Raw genomic sequence first — 24,553 nt, 5'->3', positions numbered from 1 at the left:
TTGGCACGTGTTCATTACAGTTGCTCACTGGTAGAACCAACTGTGACTTATTATCTTGGCACGTGTTTGTTACAGTTGCTCACAAGTAGAACCAACTGTGACTTATTATCTTGGCACGTGTTCATTACAGTTGCTCACTGGTAGAACCAACTGTGACTTATTATCTTGGCACGTGTTTGTTACAGTTGCTCACAAGTAGAACCAACTATGACTTATTATCTTGGGACGTGTTCATTACAGTTGCTCACTGGTAGAACCAACTGTGACTTATTATCTTGGCACGTGTTTGTTACAGTTGCTCACAAGTAGAACCAACTGTGACTTATTATCTTGGCACGTGTTCATTACAGTTGCTCACAAGTAGAACCAACTGTGACTTATTATCTTGGCACGTGTTCATTACAGTTGCTCACTGGTAGAACCAACTGTGACTTATTATCTTGGCACGTGTTCATTACAGTTGCTCACAAGTAGAACCAACTGTGACTTATTATCTTGGCACGTGTTCATTACAGTTGCTCACTGGTAGAACCAACTGTGACTTATTATCTTGGCACGTGTTCATTACAGTTGCTCACAAGTAGAACCAACTGTGACTTATTATCTTGGCACGTGTTCATTACAGTTACTCACAAGTAGAACCAACTGTGACTTATTATCTTGGCACGTGTTCATTACAGTTACTCACAAGTAGAACCAACTGTGACTTATTATCTTGGCACGTGTTCATTACAGTTACTCACAAGTTGAACCAACTGTGACTTATTATCTTGGCACGTGTTCATTACAGTTGCTCACAAGTATAACCAACTGTGACTTATTATCTTGGCACGTGTTCATTACAGTTACTCACAAGTAGAACCAACTGTGACTTATTATCTTGGCACGTGTTCATTACAGTTGCTCACAAGTAGAACCAACTGTGACTTATTATCTTGGCACGTGTTCATTACAGTTACTCACTGGTAGAACCAACTGTGACTTATTATCTTGGCACGTGTTCATTACAGTTGCTCACAAGTAGAACCAACTGTTACTTATTATCTTGGCACGTGTTCATTACAGTTACTCACTGGTAGAACCAACTGTGACTTATTATCTTGGCACGTGTTCATTACAGTTGCTCACTGGTAGAACCAACTGTGATTTATTATCTTGGCACGTGTTCATTACAGTTGCTCACTTGTAGAAATAACTGTGACTTATTATCTTGGCACGTGTTTGTTACAGTTGCTCACTGGTAGAACCAACTGTGACTTATTATCTTGGCACGTGTTCATTACAGTTGCTCACTAGTAGAACCAACTGTGACTTATTGCTCACTAGTAGAACCAGCTCATCAGAATTGTAAAACAAATAGTCAATTTCTGTCCATTATGCCTTGAGTCGCATATTGGCGTTGCCGTGGTAACGTGACGTAAACATAATAAACCCTGTGAAAATGTTTCTATTGCGTTGCTATTAGGTATTGCTAAGAGTACGACTTGAAAAGTCACAGTTTAATGGGCCAAACTTTGAGATCAGTACACCTAATGCTTGTGATGTAAACTTTTATCTCTCATCCTACAGACAAACCGACGAGTTCTGGAACTGAGAAAGGCCTCTTTGGCAGCAGCTTGTGGTGGACAAAATACATATTTTTCAAATTCTATTTTTACATATTTGTAATTTCGAATCCAAATGAAACAAACTCAGGGGAATTGGGAAAATAAACCTCTGCAGCTTACGGAATTTGTGTACGAAATGTTAGGCCTAAAAGCACGTCTTCTGAAGCCCAAAACTGTTTTCTTTGTGATATAAATCATTGTTTAAAAGTATTTACGCTTTCTATTCTTTCACGTTAAAAAGTCTCGTGCAGTTTTTTTTATGATCAGAAAACTAGTCGTTTCAGAAAAGTTTCTTTTGTTTCGTTTAGTAGTTTCAAATATTTATGCTGTTAGGTACTTAACAGATTTGAGGCCCAGACGCATAAAGACTGGAATTTTTTGGCGTTTCAATGTGATATCCATCACGTTTTTCTATTTTGATTTTTCAAGACACCAAATTTGGATTCGGGATAATATTAAATAAAATGTGGAGAAGGTCCCTGTCTGTCAGCGCACAGCGACGCCTCTCGCTTTTAGCGTTGTGGAAATAATATTCTTCACAAGAAATCTTAGTTTTCTACTATAGTTAACTTCGAAGTATTTAACCCTCTATTGGCACAGCGAACTCACACTGCTAGAAACCGGATTTCGATACATGTGGTGAGCAGAGAACAGATAACCTTTTGTGTAGCTTTGTGCTTAATTCTAAACAAACAAACAAAGTTTACAGCATATTTTATAAAATAAAAAAAGAGTCCTCTGCTGGCACAGCGGTAAGTCTACGGATTTACAACGCTAAAATAAGAGGTTCGTTCCCCTCGGTTGGCACAGCAGAGAGCCCGACGTGGCTTTATTATAAGAACAAAAGAAACTTGATGTATTTATCGTTTAGAAATAATAATAAATGTTTTATTTAATAGTTTAAAAAAAAAGAGGTTGCGTTTCAAAAGCAACAGATAATACTTGTTAATATCATCATTTGACTTAAATCGGACTGTGAATCAGATGATTTAGTGTTCGAGTTCCGTTACCGCAAAAATTCTCGCTCTGCATATTAGAAACGTGAGGCGACAAAACTCTACGATCAAATTCCTTCTCAAATAAGAAAAGCCCAAGCTGCTTTTATATCCAGCACAAATAACTCCTGTATGGTACTGTGAGGGAAGCCTGAAAAAAACACAAAATCTATTTAAGGCTTAACGACTGTATTTGATTATTAGATTTTAACTGTACGTAAATTATATTTTTGTTAGGCTAGGTGCTTAGCTCATCTGTCATTACAAAATGTAGATATAGAGTTTATATTTAGCTGTCAAAGGAGTAGTTTGATTAGTCCATATTGTTGCATATATTATTAGTTTAATTAGTTAGCATTGTTATAAGTGTTATTAGTTCGAACAGTTAACATGTTTGCAGGTATTAATATTTTACTCACTTCGTTTGTTCGCTCAATATTGTTATAAGTATTGTTATAAGCCTGCTTTGTTAACAAGAATAATAGTTAAGTCGTTTCGAAGGCTATGGAAAAATTATATTAAAAAAAACTTTTAAAATGATTTTCAATTCACAGGTGTCTGAACATGTGTAAAGATTTTATAATTTAATTTAAAGTTTTATTTGCGTATCGATTTCCCTAAAACTTCTTTGCACCATGTTTTTGTTGTTTTTTTTATGTAAAAGAATGATTTAGTTGTCGAAGCTTAGTTATTAATTTCAGTTTGCTTGTTGTTTTTTTATTGGGTAACACTGAATTTTAATTAAATTTATTCAAGGCTTAAGTGCTTATAGCTCTTGAGTCCTTTATATCTCAATAGTTTAACATGAATTTCACGCTTTTCTGTTTGGAATGGTTATTTGACTTTTGGTTGCTATAGTCACCTATTTTTTTTTGTCATGTACATATTTCCTGTTATTCAGTACTGCAGGTTTTGTAACTGTAACGTGATTTATTGATTTTTTTTCCTGTTATTATATTTTAAGCAATTACCTCTCTCAACACAAGCTCGGTCAATTTGAATGACCTCGTAACCGCTTTATATTCGTTTAAATATTTTATAGATATAATGCTTCTAACTATCAGTATAGTGTGTTTATCTTTAGAAAATTTGTCAGTATTTTAGTTAACATTATAAGTTTTTTACAAACAAAAAATCGTATTTTTAGTGAAGTGTGTTCAATAAACTAAAATAATTATTTGTCAATTAATATAGTAAGTTTTTTTTAATAAGTCCGTGTGTAAAGTAGTAACGTTGTAGTGAAAGTAGATTTAAAGAGACAAAAATATTCGAAGCCTTCGTTGTACTTTATTGTATAATTTTGCCCACTTCTCAAAACTTTTGGCTAGCTGGAGTCGAATTTTTTGTTGGGAACAAAAATAGCCCTATACAAGTTTTCTGAACGAAAAAAAAAGTTAGTGGAAAAAGGCAAATATTAACAAAATATTACCTTCAAGGGCTGGGTGTGGCCCAATTGTTAGCGTGTAGGACTATAGATCAACGGGCCTAATATTCGCTTCCAGTTACCATACAAAATGCGTCTTGCATTTTACAGCTGTAGGTGCGTTATAAGAGTTGTGATCAAAACCCACTAGTCGACCAGACGAGAGTAGTCTAAGGGTTGGCGGTGGGTACTGTGCTGTCTACTAGCTGCCTTCCCTTTTCTGTATCAACTCAAAATTAGGGATAGCCAGCGCTGATAGGTCTTAGTGTAAATTTGCGCCAAAATTCTAAAACAAAATAATTACGTTACAACTAAGGTTGAAACGTTTGATGAAAAAAAAAACAACAAAAAAAACATGGGGCCCGGCATGGCCTAGCGCGTTAAGGCGTGTACTTCGTAATCTGAGGGTCGCGGGTTCGCGCCCGAGTCGCGCCAAACATGCTCGCCCTCCCAGCCGTGGGGGCGTTATAATGTGACGCTCAATCCCACTTTTCGTTGGTAAAAGAGTAGCCCAAGAGTTGGCGGTGGGTGGTGATGACTAGCTGCCTTCCCTCTAGTCTTACACTGCTAAATTAGGGACGGCTAGCACAGATAGCCCTCGAGTAGCTTTGTGCGAAATTCCTAAACAAACAAACAAAAAAACACTCAAATTTTGGACTAGGACTCAACAAGGAAAGCTTATAGAAGTGATATCCAGGAATATAAGTCATCTACAAGTAAAACACTAAGCCCTTTCGTCTAAAACTGTTTCAGTTTTATCAAACATCCAGACATTCAGCTATTTCTCATCAAATACACAGTAGTTTTCTTTCTTTTCCTTCGTGATTCTACGTGTTTTATGTTTCATTTAATATACAAAGGCCTTCTTTCAGTTTGATCCTTTTCAAACTCCGCAGGCCAACGTTCAAAATGCACGGTTTTTGAAGGAAGTCTGTAGTAGTTAATTATGAACTCTTATTACACGCAAGCTTCATTTCTAAGCTGACTAGGCAATGATGACTCTCTTGAAAACTCAATTTCCTAGCTACTTTATACAGCGTACGAAGACTGTTTCTATCGACTTTCTCATAAAGTGATTTGTTTAATATATGTTCAACAGCCACGCACTGTCTTAACAAGAACTAGTTTTTTTGACAACCGGTTCTACTCGTATACTGTCCTCTGCTTTAACTGAAAGGTTAATTAAGACATCAGCTGTCTTTAAAATGAATGCTTCGTTTCTGCCGCGTTGTATATTTTAAGAGATTCTCTCATGTTTTAATTGCGCTAAAAGAACTAGCCAGCTTTTCAGTGCCCATCTCGAGGGGCATAAGTTTCACATAGAAACTTATGTGATGGCCAGTTCACTTCTGTCAAAGTTTTAATCTCTTCTATATTTTGTTAAAACTAAGATTTTATCTTTGGTTTTCTGATATTGAAAAGTAATTTATTATTTAGCATACACCAGAAAATGTTTCGATTTCATGACAGCACGATTTCTGGTTCTATGAATAAATTGATTCGAATGCTTGTATTTTGTCTACCCTTCAGAGGTGGAACGATCGTTTCTTGTTCTAACCTATGTGCAGCGAAACGATCGAACCTCTTGTGAATGAAGATCCTTCCTGGTCCAGAGCTTCTCGTGTTTAAGATGAATAGCTAAGCCTAAATGTATCGCGACTAAACGTTTATTCTAAACCAGAATTACTGAGAATTTCTTCCTCTAGGGCACCTTAGTGCCACAGTGTTTATAATACTAGGCTTATAATACTAAAAAACTGAGTTTTGACACCCGTTGGCCCGGCATGGTCAGGTGGGTTAAGGCGTTCGACTCGTAATCTGAGGGTCGCAGGTTCGAATCCTCATCATACCAAACATGCTCGCTCTTTTAGCCGTGGGGGCGTTATAATGTGACGGCCAATCCCACTATTAGTTGGTAAAAGAGTAGCCCAAGAGTTGGCGGTGGGTGGTGATGACTAGCTGCCTTCCCTCTAGTCTTATACTGCTAAATTAGGGACGGCTAGCGCAGATAGCCCTCGTGTAGCTTTGCGCGAAATTCAAAAAAACAAATAAACGATACCCGTTGTGGGCAGAACACTGATAGCTTGTTGCCTATCTTTGTTTTCAACAAAGAAAAACTCCCGGCGATTTACCCATAAGTTTATGAATGTACAATGCTCAAATTCGGGGTTCGATTCCCTGATGTGGGTAGGGCGTCGATAGAGCAATATGTAACATAACAGTAACAATTAAAAATTATAGTCAGTTATCATAAAGACGAAACAGGTGTAAGATAAAATACGACTAATGCAGGTGTAAAAAAATTCGCATATCTCACCAAGGATAACCACGTACAGCTTTCTGTTCAGACACGACGACATTTAATAAAGTCATTTTCTAGCCTGAGCCATGTTAAATGTAAGAGTACACTAAAACATGGGTTCGTTTAATCTAGAACATAATGGTCTCGTAAATTTTTTTTCTTGTCAAAAATGTTTATTAACGTTTATGTAGCTTTTTCATGAATACAAAATAAATATATTAATATATGTTTCCAGTCTGTGTAGTTATAAGGCTTTTATCCGTTTTGGGTAAATGGTTCTCCTTAGAATTCTGGGAATTACACATAAATCATTCAGGGCTGACCAGAAAATTACGTTTTACTTTAATTTTTTTTAATTACAAAAGTAAGTTAACATAATAAAAACTAGGTGGACACCAGTGATAATAATTTTAAAATGCATGTTCAATTATTTTGAGGTTACTTTAGTGACGTCTCTTCTGCTGATTGGATATTTTTAACATATTGTATTTTCTTCGTGTGTTCGTGATTTTTTTGAAAAGTTTCAAAACAATCGGTGAGGATATTGATGTTCTTTTGTATGTTTTTAGCACAGTGCTACAAAATGAGCACTCTGCGCAGGGTGGAGTTTAGCCCTGGAGTTTAGATTTGCAATTTCGTAAATTTAACAACGATCCACAAGGGGCTCATTCTTTAGGATGTGTGTGTTTTCTTATAGTAAAGCCACGTCGGGATATCTGATGAGTCCATAGAAAGGAATCGAACCCCTGATTTTAGCGTTGTAAATCCGTAGACTTACCGCTGTACCAGCGAGGGACAATTGTTTAGGAACATTGTTTATTTGAAGTCAAGCACAAGGCTACGCAGTGGGATATCTGTGCTCTGCCCACCACTGGTATCGAAACCAGGTTTCTGGCACTGTAAGTCTGCAGACATTCCGCTGTGCCACTGGGGGCTAGGAACATTGAATAACTAATGAATCATTAGATTTAGATGTGAAGTGTATACCCTAATTATACATGTACATAAACTCAATAAATTAAACGAATATTAAATGAAACTGTGAGGTATTCAAGTTAACAAGACACAAATTTTGTTGGAACAAATCTTTTTGCTTAGGAAATCCACTTTATCTCTATAATAGATTCGGGTCCATCGCAACCCAGTGGTTCGTAAGCCAACGGAGATAGGAACTGAGTGTCTGCGTGTTTCTTATAGCAAAGCCAAATCGGGCTATCTGCGATGTCCACCGAGGAGAATCCAAACTTTGGTTTTTAGCTTTGTAAATCCAGAGATTAACTGTTGTCCCACTCAGGAGACGAGAATGTGAGACCACATATTTCGCGTCCTGTTATCACCAAAACAAAACAAAAGCATTCCACAGTTATAAGAGTAACCGTCAAACACCTCTCGATTACAGTAGCACACGAGTTAGCGGTGGGTGGTATTGATTACTTGTCTTCCATCTAGTTTATCACTTCAAAATTAGGGACGGTTAACGCAGACGACTCTTGAGTAGCTTTGCGCGGAATTCAACAAAAAACTTGCATTTTTAAAACTCTATGAAATGAAAACGTTTTTCAATCCTTGTTTTATCTCATTGGTCATTTCTTGGTCAAATCTACTCACCAAATTCTTTTTCGTTGTTAATCATATCATTTGGTGTATAAAAATTCATGTACAGTGAGCAGTCACATCGAGTGGTTTCGTTCATGTTTTAAAGTTAATTCGACCAGTAAGTTTGTTTGTTGGTTTTTTTGTTTTTTTAATTTCGTGCAAAGCTACTCGAGGGCTATCTGCGCTAGCCGTCCCAAATTTAGCAGTGTAAGACTAGAGGGAAGGCAGCTAGTCATCACCACCCACCGCCAACTCTTGGGCTACTCTTTTACCAATGAATAGTGGGATTGACCGTAACTTTGTAACGCCCCCGCGGCTGAAAGGGCGACCATGTTTGGTCCGGCGACCCTCGGATTACGAGTCGAACGCCTTAACACGCTTGGCCATGCCGGGTCCACGACCAGTTAGGTAATATCCACTCGTGATGACGAGAAACCCATCTGAAGTAACAATGTATCTCAAGACAGCTGGTATGGGTATTAAAACTTGTATTAAAATAGAGTAGAGAACAACGTTTCTCAGGTTCTTTGTTAACCTGAAAATAACCTAAGAAGGTCGAAACGTTGTTCTGTATTTTAATAAAAGTTTTAATACCCATACCAGCCGTCTTGAGATACAAATATCCACGTGTTTTTTTTTATTCATATCAGAAACAGTGAGATTAGCATATAACGAAACGCTGTTCTGTCTCAAGCGAGAAAAACTCGTCACTTCAAAGCCCAGCTCCAATGTAATGCAATATCTGTTGGATTTCACAGCAAATTAGCCCTTAAAACCGACCGAAATGAGCGCTTACAAAGTTTCTGTATCTAAGGTTGGGAATACGGTGTAATCCTGTTCGATCTAATAACGTATTAATAAGATACTGGTATCTGACTCAGTTTTTAAAATAAGTTATTGGTTTGGTTGTTGTCGGTTATAGTGTTCGTAAAATACTCCATGAATTTCCAAGCTCAGTTGTCTAGAGGGGTTTCATTTCTTAATTTGTTGTTAAGAGTGTGTGTGTGTTTTCTTACAGCAAAGCCACATCGGGCCGAGCCTACCGAGGGGAATTCAGCCCCTGACTATTTAGCGTTGTAAATCCGTAGGCTTACCGCTGTTCCAACGGGGGATTTGTTATTAAGAACAAATCTTCGTAATGGGCTATTGTGCTCTGCCCGCCATGGGTATTGAACCCAGATTTCTTAGCATCGTAGGTCTGCAGGCTTACATCAAACAATCACTATTCGTTTTAATAAAGCTCGATTTAGTTTTGAATAACACGAAAGCAAATGCGATGTTTTTTTAAGATTATAATTTGTGTTATATACTAACCTCAAACAACTGGCAAGTAAAGAATCATTCGTACTTAACACTTTCACAAACTGGTTTTTTTTTCAGCTCGTTCAGAATGTTTATTTGTTTTTGGATATTGGTGGCAGTCTAAGTCTGGCCGTTCTAATTCTGAACCGATAGACTAAAGGGGAAGCAACTAGTCAACATCATCCATTGCCAATGTTTGGGCTACTCTAATCAATTAGTAGAATTTGACATCAATCACAGAAGAGGTGACAATAAGTTCATATGTTACTGCTCAATTATTGTATTGTAGGGCTAGGCATGGTACAGTGGTTAACGTGCTGGTCTGAATATCGAAGGGTTCAGGGTTCGAGACGTGATGCAACTGAGCACGCTCCGTACTTCTAGCTGTGAGTGCATTATAAAAGTGACAGTTAGTCCCGTTATTCAATTCAAATCGCTCTACAAAGCCCTTGGACAGTGAATGCTTCTGACTGGTTTCTTTTCTTTTGGTCATTAGCTCAAAATTATGGATAGTTATACCTGTACGATAGTGGTCTTCGACCTGAGGTTTATCCTATGTGCGCATAAAATACCATTCATATGGAAGAATGCAATTCCGGTTTCACGCTTTTGTATAATACAGACACAGAAACACACGTTACATCTAAGAAGTAGATAACAATAACACTAGAATTTCTTTTTTATATTTTCAAACCTTGATCCAGATGTTTAGAAATACATAGCGCCTTACAATCAACCACATATACACAAATAAAGACAACAAGCCTAATATGACAACGGCAGTATTGGAAAACTTTATTTCGAAATTGAGTTATACTAATATTTAACGTGGATTTCGACGCATTGCTGCGTGATCTTCCGAAAGCGGATATCTTATTAAATATCCGTCATAAGACATTTTTGTAAGGTTGTTTTATGTTATAATTATGAGTACTTTTTTTTTTTTTAACAGAACTTATTTATAGCTGGAACGTTTGGTCAAATTCGTTTCTGTGTCTCCGAATCAGTGCGATTTGATGGTTAGGTTTGACATGTCCTGGCGGTTAGGGCGCGAAATTCACAATCTGAGGGTCTGGGTTCGAATCCCTTCATTGAACATGTTCTCACTTTCCTCTATTGGGGCGTTATAAGGTGACGGCCAATCCCACTATTTGTCGGTGAAAAGGAAGCCGAGTAAGTTGTCGATGGGTGTTGGTGACTAGTAGCCTCCCTTAATCTATCATTAAGGTCGGCTAGCGTACATAGCCCTAGAGTAGATTTACACGAAATTCGAAGCAAATAAACCAACACCGAATCAGCAAATGCAATTATATAAACGCACCAAAGGGGTGTGGTTATATATTTTACAAACTGGAAGATTGTTATAACAAAAACAGTGTTAATGGCATTGTCAATTCAGGCGTCTAAGGTGCTGTTCAAAGGCTTAGAGTATAATAACATCAGTAACCTCTGGAGAGGATGAAAACTTTTGTTTGTTTTTGAATTTCGCGCAAAGCTACTCGAGGGCTATTTGTGCTAGCCGTCCCTAATTTAGCTACTCTTGAGCTACTCTTTTACCAACGAATTGACCGTCACATTATAACAACCCCGCGGCTGAAAGGGCGAACATGTGTGGTGAGACTGGAGTTCGAACCCGTGACCCTCGGATTACGAGTCGAGTGCTTTAACTACCTAGCCATGCCGGGCTGGGCTTCGGAATGAATGATAGTGAGTTGTTAATTATGGATGTACTAATAAGTAAGTCAAAATATTTCTACAGATGTCTGTTGCTTAGCCACTGATGGTCTTTAGTAGTTCAACTTTATGTCGTGTCGCCTCAAAAAGAAATATATATATATAGAGAGAGACTGTATCTGATAACGAAATCAAAAGATAAAGACAACAGAAGATTTTCAGTGAATCACCACTAGCTAAGAAATGGTGTTGTTATCAAAATAATTAAATTTCACGTCAGAAATAAAGAAACTCATACAAAGATATAAGGAAATGAACAAACAAAAATCGTTATTGTTATTTCATACAATCCATATCATGTCGGGCCTGGCATGGCCAAGCGTGTTAAGGCGTTCGACTCGTAATTCGAGGGTCGCGGGTTCGAATCCTGGTCGCACCGAAACATGCTCGCCCTTTCAGCCGTGGGGGCATTATAATGTGACGGCCAATCCCACTATTCATTCGTAAAAGAGTAGCCCAAGAGTTGGCGGTGGGTGGTGAGACTAGCTGCCTTCCCTCTAGTCTTACACTGCTAAATTAGGGACGGCTAGTGCAGATAGCCCTCGTGTAGCTTTGCGCGAAATTCACAACAAACAAACAAACAAACCATATCATGTCAAAATATTCTATGCGTTCCGCACAAAATATCGTAGTATTATAACCATGCTCGCCCTTTCAGCCGTGGGGGCATTATAATGTGACGGCCAATCCCACTATTCGTTGGTAAAAGAGTAGCTCAAGAGTTGGCGGTGGGTGGTGAGACTAGCTGCCTTCCCTCTAGTCTTACACTGCTAAATTAGGGACGGCTAGTGCAGATAGCCCTCGTGTAGCTTTGCGCGAAATTCACAACAAACAAACAAACAACCCATATCATGTCAAAATATTCTATGCGTTCAGCACAAAATATCGTAGTATTATAACCAAATCAAAATCAGTCTGAAGCAGAGACACAACTTACAAACTTTTAGCGCGTTCAGAGTTTAAGTCGAAAGATACGACTGGTAACGTTTCTGGTAACAGACGATCCGGAATATTTGTCTGTGAACATTCTTGGTAACAAACTATGCGGCACATGTGAATACTTACAAATTAATGAAGGATCCACTTTTAACTCGGTAAAAAAAAATCCTTCAATCCTAATGCTAATGCGAACAGGATCTGGAATGTGAAAGTGCCAGACTCAATAATTATATTTTATAATTTTATTCCAAGCAACACTTAACCGTTAGGAAGTATTCAATACGTATGTTTTTTTCTTCCTTTTATTGCGGCTCTGGATGGCCAAGTGGTTAAAGCACTCGATCCGTAATGTGAAGATCAGGGGTTCGAATATCCGTCCCACCAAATATGCTCGCCCTTTCAGCCTTGGGGGCGTTATAATGTGACGGCCAATCCCACTATTCGTTGGTTAAAGAGTAGCCCAAGAGTTAATGTTGGGTGTTGGTGACTAGTTGCCTTCCCTCTAGCCTTACACTGCTGAATTAGGGACGGATATTGCGGATAGCTTTACGCGAAATTCAAACCAATTCTTTTATTATTTCTCCTTCACAGTTTTCCTTTCCACTCTTGCAAATATTAAAAACAAAATCGTTGTTATCCCAGGTCATGAAACAGGAGTCTAGTGTGTCTAAATCACGTGGTTACCCTTCACCAAAACTGGTATTGGTGCTTTTAACCTGAAGTAAAAGACTAGTTAGAGACCTCTATACCTCATGTTTAGCAGCCCGTCATTTTGAAGCACTGACCAATGGGAATACAAATGGTCACAAATGACCCCCGCCAAAAGGGCTATTTTCGGAGTTGAACCGAGTGAACAGTTGCTTGTGAGTCTTACAACACATCCACAGACAAAGTAGCGTTTTCAGCGAGAACCTAGTATTATCAGTCCACATCTCTCATGCTTTACCTTTGTTGACAAATGTGCTACTAAGTGATTAATACACTTAATGACTAGAATTATCGTACTTTTTCAACTTTATTACGCCCACACTTTCATTTCGATAGTTGTGCCACGCCTACCACTTCATAACTATGGCGTCAGTATGTCACATCTGGAACAGCTATTACCTACCATCACGTGATTTCCAGTTGTGCAGTATGTATGCGGAGTGTTCGAATACGAATTTTTACATTAAAAACAACATATTGTTAAACAAGCTGGAGTACCCGTCCTCTGGATGAAAATTACGTAAATTAATGATTAATAAAAGGTTATATTAGGGCAGTGGTTCCCAACCAGGGGCGCTCGCACCTCTTGAGGGTACGAGATAGCGTTCCAGGGGGTGCTAGATAACAATGGTTTTGGCCACCTTCACCTTTATTCTTAAATAAATAATTACTGTGAGGGGTGCGAGAACATAGTAGAATTTTTTTAGGGGTGCGGGGCATAAAAATGTTGGAAACCACTGTATTAGGACATGCAAAAGTTGTTTTCCTGTTATATAATTGTAAAAAAACAACAACAACCAAGAACGCACATAAAAATGGCAAAACAAAAAATTCAAACCTGAAAATTTTTATGTATCTTTTCGTGGACCAATTGAACCTCAATACCGAATTTGGTGAAGATCCTTTTATAGGGGGCGTAGTAGTGCTAAAGAACGCGAACACACCCCTAAAAACCACAAAACGCAAAAAACAAGACAAGGTTTATATGTAACCCCGAACGCATCTAACAAACCCCTTACACCAAGTTCCTTCCACACCCTGCGTATTATGTATATGGAAATACAACAGACAGTACTGTACCAGGAATTAGGTCCAAATAACTGCATTTTAACGAAGACTGGATGATTTTGCAAAGAACAAAATACTCGGTTGAAAATTTGATCTAAATTCACGCAATAAGTTACGTTTCTTTATAATTATTTGATTTTACTTCGCAATCTGTTACATTTTCTACAATAAAAACATTAACTAATGAATTAGCCTTATTGGTTGAACTATAGAACAACTATGAAATAGCCAAACATAATTAACAATTACTGCCTAATTGACAACAAACCTAATTAACAATTACTTTTATATTATCGTCTAGACTAGTATTTCAAAACATTTTCCAATATTATTCACCACCGTAAAGTGTTTCACTACACATGGCTAACTGAATTCAAATATAAAATTATTGGTTATGACATAAATAGATACACCAAAATACAACCAGAATGAATACAACAAAAAATAAAAGCATTTTTCAAACTACAACCAGAATGAATACAACAAAAAATAAACGCATTTTCCAAACTACAACCAGAATGAATATAACAAAAAATAAACGTATTTTTCAAACTACGACTAGAATGAATACAACAAAAAATAAACGCATTTTCCAAACTACAACCAGAATGAATACAACAAAAAATAAACGTATTTTCCAAACTACGACAAGAATGAATACAAAAAAAAATAAACGTATTTTTCAAACTACAACCAGAATGAATACAACAAAAAATAAACGCATTTTCCAAACTACAACCAGAATGAATACAACAAAAAAAGCATTTTTCAAACTACAACCAGAATGAATACAACAAAAAATAAACGCATTTTTCAAACTACAACCAGAATGAATACAACAAAAATAAACGTATTTTTCAAACTACAACCAGAATGAATACAACAAAAAATAAACGTATTTTCCAAACTACGACAAGAATGAATACAACAAAAAATAAACGTATTTTCCAAACTACGACAAGAATGAATACAACAAAAAATAAACGTATTTTTCAAACTACGACAAGAATAAGTAACAATATTGTTTTTGATTTTCGCGCAAAGTTTCACGAGGACTATCTGCGCTAGAATAAGTAACAATAACTAACGACGTTTTTGTTCTTTAATTTATTGTGTTATTGACGATGACAATTCACCCTGATTCTGGTCTCATTGACCCCTGGATGAACTATTTGCCCAGTTGAGAACCACTGGTAATGACCACAATTCGTGTTACTGACAGCACAGTGGTATGTATATTGAAGGTAACAAAGGAAATCTCCGTATGGTATCATATGAAACATTTACATGAATGAAGTAATGAGTGACATACAACATGGTCATCTCCTAACTCGTCGATACTGTAGACGTTAATGTTATATCTGGAACTAAATAATACAGTTCAACAGAAACAACTGAAAGGTGAATTGTTACTTTAATTCTGATAATGTTTTGTTTGTTTTGTTTCTATAATTTCGCGCAAAGCTGCACGAGGGTTATCTGCGCTAGCCGTCCCTAATTTAGCAGTGTAAAACTAGAGGCAAGACAGCTAGTCATCACCACCTACCGCCAACTATTGGGCTACTATTTTACCAGCGAATAGTGGGATTGATCGACACATTATAATGACTCCACGACTGAAAGGGCGAGCACGTTTGGTGTGATGGGGATTCGAACCCGCGACCTTCAGATTATGAGTCAAGTGCCCTAACCACCTAGCCGTGCCGGGCTTGTTCCGAAGAAATTTTTCGTGTACGTTTCTAAGATTATGCGGTTATTATTATTAGTTTTGTTGAATTGTATATAAAAACAAAGAAGCATGAATTACAGCAGTAGTCCGGGGTTCGATCCCCAGTGACTTACATACTGCAGATGGCTCATTCTTGAGTTATATTGCAAGAAATAAACGACATTGCTGGTCAATGTGTAGGGCTGCGCTTAACAACAAGACAAATACACAGAAAAAATTATGCAGCCATAACTCAAATAGATATTATTGTAATTTGGTTAAATCATATATGAAAATTACGAGATGAATTGCAATAAGAGCTCAAAATAAACAGCCCCAAATAATGTTTTTTCTTTTATATTCTTAGATCACAAGAATATAAGGTTCGGGCGAAGCATAGTGGTTAGCGTGTTGGACTGTGTACCCATGAGCCATTATTCGTGTTCTGTTGCCGAAATAAACAAAACAAAAAAACAGCTGCGTTTAATTGCTTTGGACCGAGGTCCGGCGGATCCAGGGGGGTTAAGGCGTTGGACCTGTAATCCGAGGGTCGCGGGTTTGAATCACAGTCGCACCAAACATGCTCGCCCTTTCAGCCATGGGGGCGTTGTAATGTTACAGTCAATCCCATTACTTGTTGGTAAAAGAGGAACCCAAGAGTTGGCGATGGGTAGTGATGACTAGCTGCCTTCCCTCTAGTCTTATACTGCTAAATTACGGACGGCTAGTGCAGATAGCTCTCGTGTAGCTTTGCGCGATATTCAAAAAACAAACAATCCTTTGGACCGAAGGTGCGTTATAAGAGTGACAGCCAAAACTTTCAGTTCAATAAGAATAACCAACTTGCTGATAATAACATTATCGACTGGTTTATCAATGCAGACAGCTTTACACGAATATCCAATACAAAAACAAAAAAAGTTACATTAAATAAATAAGTTATATTCTTTAGTCTATTCAGTTAAGGTGTCATGTTACACTTGAAAAGCACTTGAACATAATGCGTTCTTTGAAATAACGATATATTGTAGCAAGTATCAAAAACGTCATATTATTAAGTCCACAAATAACCGAAACACGTTCACTGGTATTGATTGGGATAATTGTACTTCGTGATGAAATACATATATTTGTGGATGTTGTTGTTCTTGTTTTGAATTAAGCACAAAGCTACACAATGGGCTATCAGTGCTCTGCCCACCACGGATATCGAAACCCGGTTTTTAGCGTTGTAAGTCCGCAGACATACCGCTGAACCACTGGGGGTCTATATTTGTGGAAATATTTCACTTTGGCGGCACAGCAGATGTAACTTAAACTCGGATTCAATGGCAGGACTTCAGTTTTCAGAGTAGGGAGAAATTATTGCGTGTTTTAAAATTATTAAAACTTTATTTAACTTAGCAACTTTTAATACAGATTGGCCAGTTCTTAAGTGTCATAAGATATTTTATTTTAATTTCCGAAAATCTAATTACAGAAAAACATATACATTTGTTTGTCTTGTTGGTTGGTTTTCAGAGCAAAGATACACTGGACTATCTACTGTGACCGCCGCGGGGAATCGAATCTCGGATTTTAGCATTATAAGTCTGTAAACTTACGCTGTTCTACCAGCGACAAGCATATAGAAAAACAAAACATAACTCCTTATGAACATATAGCTTGCTTCAACTGTTTCTTCAGTTTCGTGAAGAGCTGAGCTATCCATCCCTGGTTTAGAAGTGATAGACTAGAGGGAAGGCAAGCTAGTCAACACCACACAACACCAACTTTCCGGTTACTCTTTCACCAGTGAGAAATGGGATTGATTGTCACATTATAATTCCCTCAGGGCTGAAAGAGCAAGCACGTTCTGTGACTGGATTCGAATTGATATTTGCAGCTCAATTTGCAAAACAAACAAATAAACGAGGACTATCTGCGCTAGCTGTCTCTCATTTAGCAGTGTAACACTAGAAGGGAAAGCAGCTAGTCATCACCACCCACCGCCAACTTTTACTAATGAATAGTGGGATTGACCGTAACATTATAACGCCCCCACGGCTGAAACGGTGAGCATGTTTGATGCGACGGGGATTCGAACCCACGACAGACGGATTCCAAGTCCAATGTTTTAACCACCTGGTCATGCCGGGGCCTTCACTGGGAAGGATATCAGTATTAATGTCATTGGTATCTATTTTGAGGGTGATTTCAGGGTTGATATCCTCCATATCTTTATTGTATAGGAACACCAATATTATCAGGATTTATATCCTCAGTACCTTTATTGAGATAGAACATTAAGGTTAATATCCTTATTATCTTTATTGAGAGAGTATATTAAGATTAATATTCTTATTATCTTTATTGAGAGAGTACATTAAGATTAATATCCTTATTATCTTTATTGAGAGAGGACATTAAGATTAATATCCTTATTATCTTTATTGAGAGAGTACATTAAGATTAATATCCTTATTATCTTTATTGAGAGAGTACATTAAGATTAATATCCTTATTATCTTTATTGAGAGAGGACATTAAGATTAATATCCTTATTATCTTTATTGAGAGAGTACATTAAGGTTAATATCCTTATTATATTTATTGAGAGAGTACATTAAGATTAATATTCTTATTATCTTTATTGAGAGAGGACATTCAGATTAATATTCTTATTATCTTTATTGAGAGAGGACATTAAGATTAATATCCTTATTATCTTTATTGAGAGAGTACATTAAGGTTAATATCCTTATTATCTTTATTGAGAGAGTACATTAAGATTAATATTCTTATTATCTTTATTGAGAGAGGACATTAAGATTAATATCCTTATTATATTTATTGAGAGAGTACATTAAGATTAATATCCTTATTATCGTTATTGAGAGAGTACATTAAGATTAATATCCTTATTATCTTTATTGAGAGAGTACGTTAAGATTAATATTCCTATTATCTTTATTGAGAGAGGACATTAAGATTAATATCCTTATTATCTTTATTGAGAGAGTACATTAAGATTAATATTCTTATTATCTTTATTGAGAGAGTACGTTAAGATTAATATCCTTATTATCTTTATTGAGAGAAAACATTAAGATTAATATCCTTATTATCTTTATTGAGAGAGTACATTAAGATTAATATTCTTATTATCTTTATTGAGAGAGTACATTAAGATTAATATCCTTATTATCTTTATTGAGAGAGTATATTAAGATTAATATCCTCATTATCTTTATTGAGAGAGTACATTAAGATTAATATCCTTATTATCTTTATTGAGAGAGTACATTAAGATTAATATTCTTATTATCTTTATTGAGAGAGTACATTAAGATTAATATCCTCATTATCTTTATTGAGAGAGGACATTAAGATTAATATCCTTATTATCTTTATTGAGAGAGCACATTAAGATTAATATCCTTATTATCTTTATTGAGAGAGGACATTAAGATTATTTTTCCTTGTTATCTTTATTGAGAGAGGACATTGAGATTAACATCCTTATTATCTTTATTCAGAGAGGACATTAAGATTAATATTTTTATTATCTTTATTGAGAGAGGACATTAAGATTAATATCCTTATTATCCTTATTGAGAGAGGACATTGAGATTAATATCCTGATTATCTTTATTGAGAGAGTACATTAAGATTAATATTCTCATTATCTTTATTGAGAGAGTACATTAAGATTAATATCCTTATTATGTTTATTGAGAGAGTACATTAAGGTTAATATCCTTATTATCTTTATTGAGAGAAGACATTAAGGTTAATATCCTTATTGAGAGAGTACATTAAGATTAATATCCTTATTATCTTTATTGAGAGAGTACATTAAGATTAATATCCTTATTATCTTTATTGAGAGAGGACATTAAGGTTAATATCCTTATTATCGTTATTGAGAGAGTACATTAAGATTAATATCCTTATTATCTTTATTGAGAGAGGACGTTAAGATTAATATCCTTATTATCTTTATTCAGGGAGCACATTAAGATTAATATCCTTATTATCTTTATTCAAAGAGCACATTAAGGTTAATATTCTTATTATCTTTATTGGGAGAGGACATTAAGATTAATATCCTTATTATCTTTATTGAGAGAGTACATTAAAATTAATATCCTTATTATCTTTACTGAGAGAGTACATTAAGATTAATATCCTTATTATCTTTATTGAGAGAGCACATTAAGGTTAATATCCTTATTATATTTATTGAGAGAGTACATTAAGATTAATATCCTTATTATCCTTATTGAGAGAGGACATTAAGATTAATATTTTTATTATCTTTATTGAGAGAGGACATCAAGGTTAATATCCTTATTATCTTTATTGAGAGAGTACATTAAGATTAATATCCTCATTATCTTTATTGAGAGAGTACATTAAGATTAATATCCTTATTATGTTTATTGAGAGAACACATTAAGGTTAATATCCTTATTATCTTCATTGAGAGAGGACATTAAGGTTAATATCCTTATTATCCTTATTGAGAGAGTACATTGAGATTAATATCCTTATTATCTTTATTGAGAGAGGACATTAAGGTTAATATCCTTATTATCTTTATTGAGAGAGTACATTAAGATTAATATCCTTATTATCTTTATTGAGAGAGGACATTAAGGTTAATATCATTATTATCTTTATTGAGAGAGTACATTAAGATTAATATCCTCATTATCTTTATTGAGAGAGGACATTAAGATTAATATCCTTATTATCTTTATTAAGAGAGGACATTCAGGTTAATATTTTTATTATCTTTATTGAGAGAGGACATTAAGGTTAATATCCTTATTATCTTTATTGAGAGAGTACATTAAGATTAATATCCTCATTATCTTTATTGAGAGAGTACATTAATATTAATATCCTCATTATCTTTATTGAGAGAGTACATTAATATTAATATCCTCATTATCTTTATTGAGAGAGGACATTAAGATTAATATTTTTATTATCTTTATTGAGAGAGGACATTGAGGTTAATATTTTTATTATGTTTATTGAGAGAGTACATTAAGATTAATATTCTTATTATCTTTATTGAGAGAGTACATTAAGATTAATATCCTTATTATTTTTATTGAGAGAGTACATTGAGATTAATATCCTTATTATCTTTATTGAGAGAGTACATTAAAGTTAATATCCTCATTATCTTTATTGAGAGAGTACATTAATATTAATATCCTCATTATTTTTATTGAGAGAGGACATTAAGATTAATATTTTTATTATCTTTATTGAGAGAGGACATTGAGGTTAATATTTTTATTATGTTTATTGAGAGAGTACATTAAGGTTAATATCCTTACTATCTGTATTGAGAGAGGACATTAAGGTTAATATTCTTATTATCTTTATTGAGAGAGTACATTAAGATTAATATTCTTATTATCTTTATTGAGAGAGCACATTAAGGTTAATATCCTTATTATATTTATTGAGAGAGTACATTAAGATTAATATCCTCATTATCTTTATTGAGAGAGTACATTAAGATTAATATCCTTATTATCTTTATTGAGAGAGTACATTAAGATTAATATTCTTATTATTTTTATTGAGAGAGTACATTAAGATTAATATCCTTATTCATTAGTAAAAGAGTAGTCTAAGTGTTAGCGGTGGGTGGTGACGACTAGCTGCCTTCGCCTTAGTCTTACACTGCTAATTTAGGGGCGATTAGCGCAGATGGTCCTCGTGTAGCTTTGCGTGAAATTAAAAAAAACATAGAAACAAACACGCCTTGGATACGCTTCAAGAGATAAATGTAACGTTGTAAGAGAAATAAATTCTCATACAAAATGTCACAAACATTGTTATGTTCAAATAATATCTTTTCACAGCTTAACACAGAATATCCTTTAGGCCTTTTTTAAAATATTTTACATAAAAGAGCGAACAACGTTTCGACCTTCTTCGGTCATCGTCAGGTTCACAAAGAAAGAGGTAACTGACCGGAAGCTGACCACATGTTTGAAAGTGGTTGTGTAACATGTGGTCAGCTTCCGGTCAGTTACCTCTTTCTTTGTGAACCTGACGATGACCGAAGAAGGTCGAAACGTTGTTCGCTCTTCTATGTAAAATATTTTCTCAACCCAAACGAGCCGTTTTTGCATATAAATTTCTCAACAAGTGGGTTTCTCAACATCACTGATCCTTTAAGCCTTTTCTTCAACGTATAAATTGTTTTGTTTAGTATTCAAAAATGAATATAGGAGTGAAAAATGAGGCAAATGTATAATTTTAATATTTAATTAAACACGTTTGACATTTTCAAGGCTTAATCATAACAGAGCATAACTTAGAACTGTTTGCCAGAACCAAGGCAACCACTTAACAGTACCCGCCGTTTACCCTTTTACTCTTAACTAAATGGTGGGATTGGCTATCACATTTTTTCAACGTGTCACAGTTGAAAGGGCGGATAACGGTCAGCAGAAGACATATCCATTCTTCATTCTCTCTTTCAGCAGCCCTACACGTTAACTACTGGGCCACGCCCAACACTATCTTACCGTTACTTATACGCCAATAGGTTTCACTCTTAATGGCACGGCCATTCCTTCATTATATTGTCCATGTGTCGTATTTGACTATTCACTGTGATGTAAATCATCTACTAATCGTCTTCATTGACGACCAAATCTTTTCAGAACTGAAATTGTGGCTATACAACAACACTATATGAGTATCGTATCTTAATACTATTTACGTATCATCACATAATTTGGCAAGTTTTCAGTAAACATTGTAAGTCTTACGTACATAAGAAATCACAATTTCCAATAAAGTATTTTTACTAAAAATGAATTAATCAATAAATAAAAATTAATATTGATTACAACACGTTATCTTAACTTATTTTATCAAAAACTTTACAAAATAACTTAAATTAACAACAAGATAGATACACAAATGTTAGTTTTAAAATATTTTTGTCCAGCTACCATTTATTTGACCCAACCTGATAATTTGAAATAAAAATGACCGTAAATTATGAAGCACTTAAATAAGACAATGTTAGTAATATAGAGAATAAATTACAGACAGGACTGTCAAACTTTGTGACAAACCGTTGCTAAAACCTTTGTATCTAGAGACGAATTGTATCGACTACTCTGATGAGAAATCCACAACTGTGACTACATGTTTCACAAATAAACGGCTTGTTTATCGTGATTAAAGGTTGGTAAGTCAGTTTCGTAATGATTATAAAATTATATAATGAAATATTTTCTATGTAGTGAAATTTTTCCACATGTTTTAAGATATTTGTTTGTATAAAGTATCAATGCTGTTTTTATCATTCTAAAATTACTAGACATTAAACCGTATTCATCTTTTCTAACGATACACACGTAAAAGTAATAAAGGTGTGATTTATTCTACTGAAAAAGTTGCCACGATCTATCATTTTATATATCTATCACTTTACTTATTCATCTGTCACTTAAAACCTTTATTTCAATTAACACAAATTAACAAGACAATCTCGAACGACTCCTGGTCTCGTGGTTTAACTATAATTATATTTTTCAATTGTTTCAGATCTTCAAATGAAAGAGCACCGCAGAGATTGCGTGCCACCAGAGGTCACTGTGAACGGCTCTGTTATACCTGGAGGAGGAACAACGTTTACAGGTGTTCACGAGGTCCAGTTTTTAGGTATTATCGGTCCATTGGAACAGAAGCGTGTGTGTAAGATTAAGTGTTTCAATGGAACTTGGATAGGACCTCTCTGCACAATAGACGTGGGTGAGGACTATTTTTTATATATTACTTCGAGAAGTGATACGTCTGCTGTTTGTTTCTTTGGCTTGAAATTAAGCACAAAGCTACACAATGTGTGAATCCGCAGATATGCCGTTGTGCCACTGGGGGGCGAAGTACTAAGTAACTGAAAAACGACCAAATAAATTGTTTGAGATGTATGTCGTTTATTAGAGATGTATTGCTATAACTTATGACCACGTCAAGATAGTAAAACATTTATCAGACATCAACCTTTGGTGACATAATTATCATATAGTTACAGACTGTGGATTTATTTGCGTGGTTTGGTTTGGTTTGAATTTTGCGCAAAGCTACATGAGGGCTATCTGTGCTAGTTGTCCCTAATTTAGCAGTGTAAGACTAGAGGGAAGCAGCTAGTCATCACCACCCACCGCCAACTCTTGGGCTACCAACGAATAGCGGGATTGACCGTTACATTGTAATGCCCCCACGGCTGAAATGGGGTGACGAGGATTCGAACCCGCGACCCTCAGATTACGAGTCGAGTGCCTTAAACAATTTCGATTAGTATTATTATTTCAGTCCGTTTCGGCTTACGCATTTTTCAAGGGTCCATGAACGTCACAGGTTTTCAAACTGATTTAAAATAACACAGTTCAATTAAAACAACATTTACCTGGAGTTGTTTGTTGTATTAATTGAAAATTGTTTTTATCCTTCAGTCCATACTAGAAACTCTAGTAACAATAAAAAAGCATTTTTATATATTGTCTAAAACATTCGTTCCCTTCTTACCTGATACAGTGTCCAACATATCTGTCTTTAGTATACATATACTTTAAAGTTATAGTCTACTGAGAACCTAACTATGCTAATTTTTGGTTCGTTCTCCATCTTACAAGAGGTCCTGATGACGATATACTGAGAGTTACTTTCCGTTAGCCAATCAGAGGCGGATTTGGTTAATTGAAAGTCATTGTTAGAGATAACGTCAAGTGAGGTGTGTGGCCTTGTTGTGGCTATTCTGTCACTTCTCTGTATGATACATCAGGGAACATAACACGTTATACCACGTGTGAGTTAAGATAAGTGTAGATTTCAAGGAACCGAAATCTATAAATTAGACAAGTAGAGTTTAAAACACACACTTGATACCAATGAACCGAAATCTATAAACTAGAAGGTGGAGTTAAAAAAACAATGACTTTATAAGTTGGGTGCTTTTATAAATAAACTATATTTTATGAAGGGTTAATTGAACTTCCTTAATCAAGGACTACTTGAATTTCCTTTCTTCCTCCAGAAGTAAGAAGGAGGAACTTCGTTTGCAATAAATCCAAGTTAGGGTTAGGAAACCGGAAAAAATAATTTGTAATTTAAAAAACTTCTTTTGCAATAAATCCAAGTTAG

General features: G+C 35.5%; 1 protein-coding gene across 1 annotated transcript in view; it reads left to right on the top strand.

Annotated features, from left to right (window-relative positions):
- LOC143228817 (locomotion-related protein Hikaru genki-like) overlaps nucleotides 1-24,553 on the top strand; it is a 65,465-nt gene that overhangs the window by 13,668 nt on the left and 27,244 nt on the right. Inside the window, exon 2 of the mRNA XM_076460187.1 lies at nucleotides 22,958-23,164. Coding sequence (XP_076316302.1) covers nucleotides 22,958-23,164 — 207 coding nt within the window. The remainder of the gene's footprint in view (nucleotides 1-22,957; nucleotides 23,165-24,553) is intronic.

Source organism: Tachypleus tridentatus, chromosome 10 (assembly GCF_004210375.1).
Source record: "Tachypleus tridentatus isolate NWPU-2018 chromosome 10, ASM421037v1, whole genome shotgun sequence".
NCBI lineage: Eukaryota > Metazoa > Arthropoda > Merostomata > Xiphosura > Limulidae > Tachypleus > Tachypleus tridentatus.
The sequence above is the reverse complement of the archived record's forward strand: the minus strand, read 5'-3'. Positions and strand labels throughout refer to the sequence as shown.